The 3,371-nt window shown below is 38.7% G+C and overlaps 1 protein-coding gene across 1 annotated transcript; it reads right to left on the bottom strand.

Moving 5' to 3' along the window:
• Positions 1-491: 491 nt before the first annotated feature.
• Positions 492-2,535, bottom strand: LOC149210975 (leucine-rich repeat receptor protein kinase HPCA1-like). The gene is made up of 4 exons (XM_089394503.1): positions 1,980-2,535; positions 1,632-1,851; positions 1,189-1,433; positions 492-1,069 (listed from the first exon to the last, which is right to left on the bottom strand). Exons 1-4 carry the CDS (start codon positions 2,169-2,171, stop codon positions 494-496), a joined length of 1,233 nt encoding a protein of 410 aa, XP_089250629.1. The 5' UTR covers positions 2,172-2,535; the 3' UTR covers positions 492-493.
• Positions 2,536-3,371: the final 836 nt, after the last annotated feature.

The following is a 3,371-nucleotide window of genomic DNA, read 5'->3' as shown; positions in this document are numbered from 1 at the left end:
TAAAATATCCCAATCATATTCTACATAGCTTAATGAACTTTATTGTGATTGGTTGAGTTCGAATTCATTTTTTCTTTGTAAACGATCACATGGAAACACCCTTCATTCAACATGAGTCTTTTAAATAAAACATGACCATCTTTAATTCACTTAGGCATTTTCCATTTTTAAATAGACTGCTTTAACTATATTGCAAACAAGTTTTGGAGTCCAAACTCTCAAAGAATCTAGAAGCCAACTTAAAAAGCATTCAAAGCATATGAGTAGAGAATCTCTAATTAATGAACTCTTTAATTACTTTTTTCAACTCACTTAAGGGCGAGACTTTTAATGCAATCTCTTTTACATGAGAAACATAACACTCAGTAAAATATAACACATAATAAAATTAATTCAATCCTAATATACTAAACCATACTTTTAATTTGACTATATATTAAAAATATCTTTAAAATTTACATTATTTAACGTCTTCCTCACAACTACCTCTATCTTACTTATCACTAATCTCATCTTCAATTAAACTAATATCATCCTCACTAATCTCATCTTCAATTAAACTAATATCATCCTCACTAATCTCATCTTGAATGAAACTAATATCATCTCTAACATTATCAATTGTCTGGTCTCGGTGGTGAACTGGACTAAGAAAGCCTCCCATCTCCATCTCCGCCGTGGACATGGAAAGGTCACTGTCACTGTCCATGTCCATGTCCATCCCCAAGTCAAGAATGGATTCCAGTTCTCTCACCACTTCACGCATGGACGGTCGTTGGGATCCAAATTTCCGAACGCAGGTAAGGGCCAAGCTCAAGAACCGCTCAAAGCCCACGAGGAGAGAGTCTCTTAACAAGGGATCCATTAATTCCTCTTTCAGCCCCCTTATTCCCCTGCTCATCAAGGTGTCACGCACCCACCAATCCAGCATCAGAGCACTCGGGTTCTCAGCATTCCGATCAAAGGCTGGGCGTCGCGTAATGAGCTGTAGCAATACAATACCCAAACTATACACATCGCTCTTCACGCTGAGATTCCCCGTTCTCAAGTATTGTGGATCCACGTAGCCCTGCACGGTATATGTGTTTTGAATATATTCGATCATACATGTGCTCGTTGAAAAAAAAATATGTAGGAGAATACTAGCAGTAACAGAAGTATTGCTTGCTTGGAGTATAGAGTGATTACCAGTGTCCCTGCAATTTCAGTTGAGACATGGCTGTCGCCATCGTTGGGTTCTCCAGGTAAGATTTTGGCAAGACCAAGATTTGTGACCTTAGCAGTGAGATTTTCGTCTACTAATATGCTAGCGGGTCTGATGTCTCTGTGTATTACGCGTGGATTTGCGTCGTTGTGCAGATATGCCAATGCCCGAGCAGACTGTAAGGCTATACCAACTCTGCTTCTCCAGTCCAGTTGAATTTCTGTGTTACCTGAGGTTTAAATTACATCAAAAAGAAAAAATATAATACATATGTATCAGTAGGGTTGACCTTAATTAGATGGTATAAAATGAGATTGATAAGCTATTTCTTCTATTTATTAAATTTCAAAATATTTTTAAAATCTAATATCTAAATAAATTTACAATGCAAATAGTTCTTAAATGTACAATAAGATCTAGTTCTTACCAAAGAGGATGTCTCGAAGACTTCCATTTGGGATGTACTCAAAAACAAGTATCGATTGTCCTCTCTCGACACAAAAACCGATGAGATCCAACAGATTGTTATGCCGAAGTCGAGAAAGTAACGCAACCTCTGTTGTGAATGCGACCTCACAGGTCGGCCACCATTGTTTAACCATTTTGATGGCCACCATTTGGCCATTATCCAACTTTGCCTTGTACACCTGCAAATTCATTCCAGTGGAGTCAGAGAACCTCTTCTTCCATAATTCAACTATGCATATCAAATACTTAGAATAGAGCTCATAATAGCCCTATGCACAATTCAACTGTGTATTTCTTAATAATATACCTTGTCAACTGATTCCGGCCTGATGATATGTGTCTCAGAGAAATCATTTGTAGCCCTCCTTAATTCGGTCGATGAAAATCTTGTGGGGCATTTTATATTAAGAGCACAGCCATCATCCCGGCTTCTTACTCTCTTTTTCCGCTTAGACGCAGAAAACCCCAACCCAACATTGCCAAACCCTCGAATCCGCATATCATTCCCTGTTTTCCTTAGAAATTCAATCCATGAAGGAATTGGAGGGCAAATTGAATAAGATGACACCCAAGCAATTTCTCATATGCAGAAAGACCAAGTTAGGGAGACGATACCCTTCAACACCGCGTAAAGACTTGTCTGAATTTGCTGTCTGCCTTCCTGCGACGGCTACAACGACTTCACGACCAAGTTAGGGAGACGATACCCTTCAACACCGCGTAAAGACTTGTCTGAATTTTCTGTCTGCCTTCCTGCGACGGCTACAACGACTTCACAGTGTACAGTATGATGACTTGCCCCGCAAGAAATCTTAAATTACTTTACAAGTGTACAGTATGATGACTATACCCTTCAACACCGCGTAAAGACTTGTCTGAATTTTCTGTCTGCCTTCCTGCGACGGCTACGACTTCACAGTGTACAGTATGATGACTTGCCCCGCAAGAAATCTTAAATTACTTTACAAGTGTACAGTATGATGACTTGCCCCGCAGGAAACCTTAAATTACTTCACAGTGTACAGTATGATGACTTGCCCCGCAAGAAATCTTAAATTACTTTACAAGTGTACAGTATGATGACTTGCAGTTGCCCCGCAGGAAACCTTAAATTACTTCACAGTGTACAGTATGATGACTTGCGAAATCTTAAATTAGGGCAGGCTGAGCGTGTTTAACAACGTAAATGAAAATTAGTATACCAAACCAAAACGTGTCCCGTCCTTCGGTCAAAATAAAATGGATGACTCTGAACGCGGTATTGTAGAGTCTATCCCATCGAGTCACTTCTCCGGTTTTAGTGTTTTTAAGCATATTCTAATGTTTTTTCGTTGCGGTAAATTTTTAATACGTTGAAAATGAACCTCATCTGGTGGCTGATATATGTTGATCAATATCATTTTCTCATTTATATTCATATTAGTATCTGAAAAGTGGAAAATGATATAGGTCTTTGTTGCACATGACGTGCATGATGTAATGGTTGGGGCGGATGGCTTTCCCACCCCCCACCCAAGTTCGAATCCTGTGAGGTTGTAAAAAAGTTGTAAAAAATGAGAGAGAGAAAATAGAGTACCGCACTAGCTTACAAAAAAAGATATAGGTCTTTGTTTATTAAACACTTTATTAATGTGGTTGTGTTAGTTGATGGTTTAAGTGTGTGGTAGATTAATACACCATGCTTGATTATGGTTGGTAT

The sequence above is a fragment of the Pinus tabuliformis genome, chromosome 1_2, assembly GCF_031772625.1.
Source record: "Pinus tabuliformis cultivar Carrire ecotype Pingquan chromosome 1_2, CPIR1, whole genome shotgun sequence".
In the NCBI taxonomy this organism is placed as follows: Eukaryota; Viridiplantae; Streptophyta; class Pinopsida; order Pinales; family Pinaceae; genus Pinus; species Pinus tabuliformis.
The sequence above is the reverse complement of the archived record's forward strand: the minus strand, read 5'-3'. Positions and strand labels throughout refer to the sequence as shown.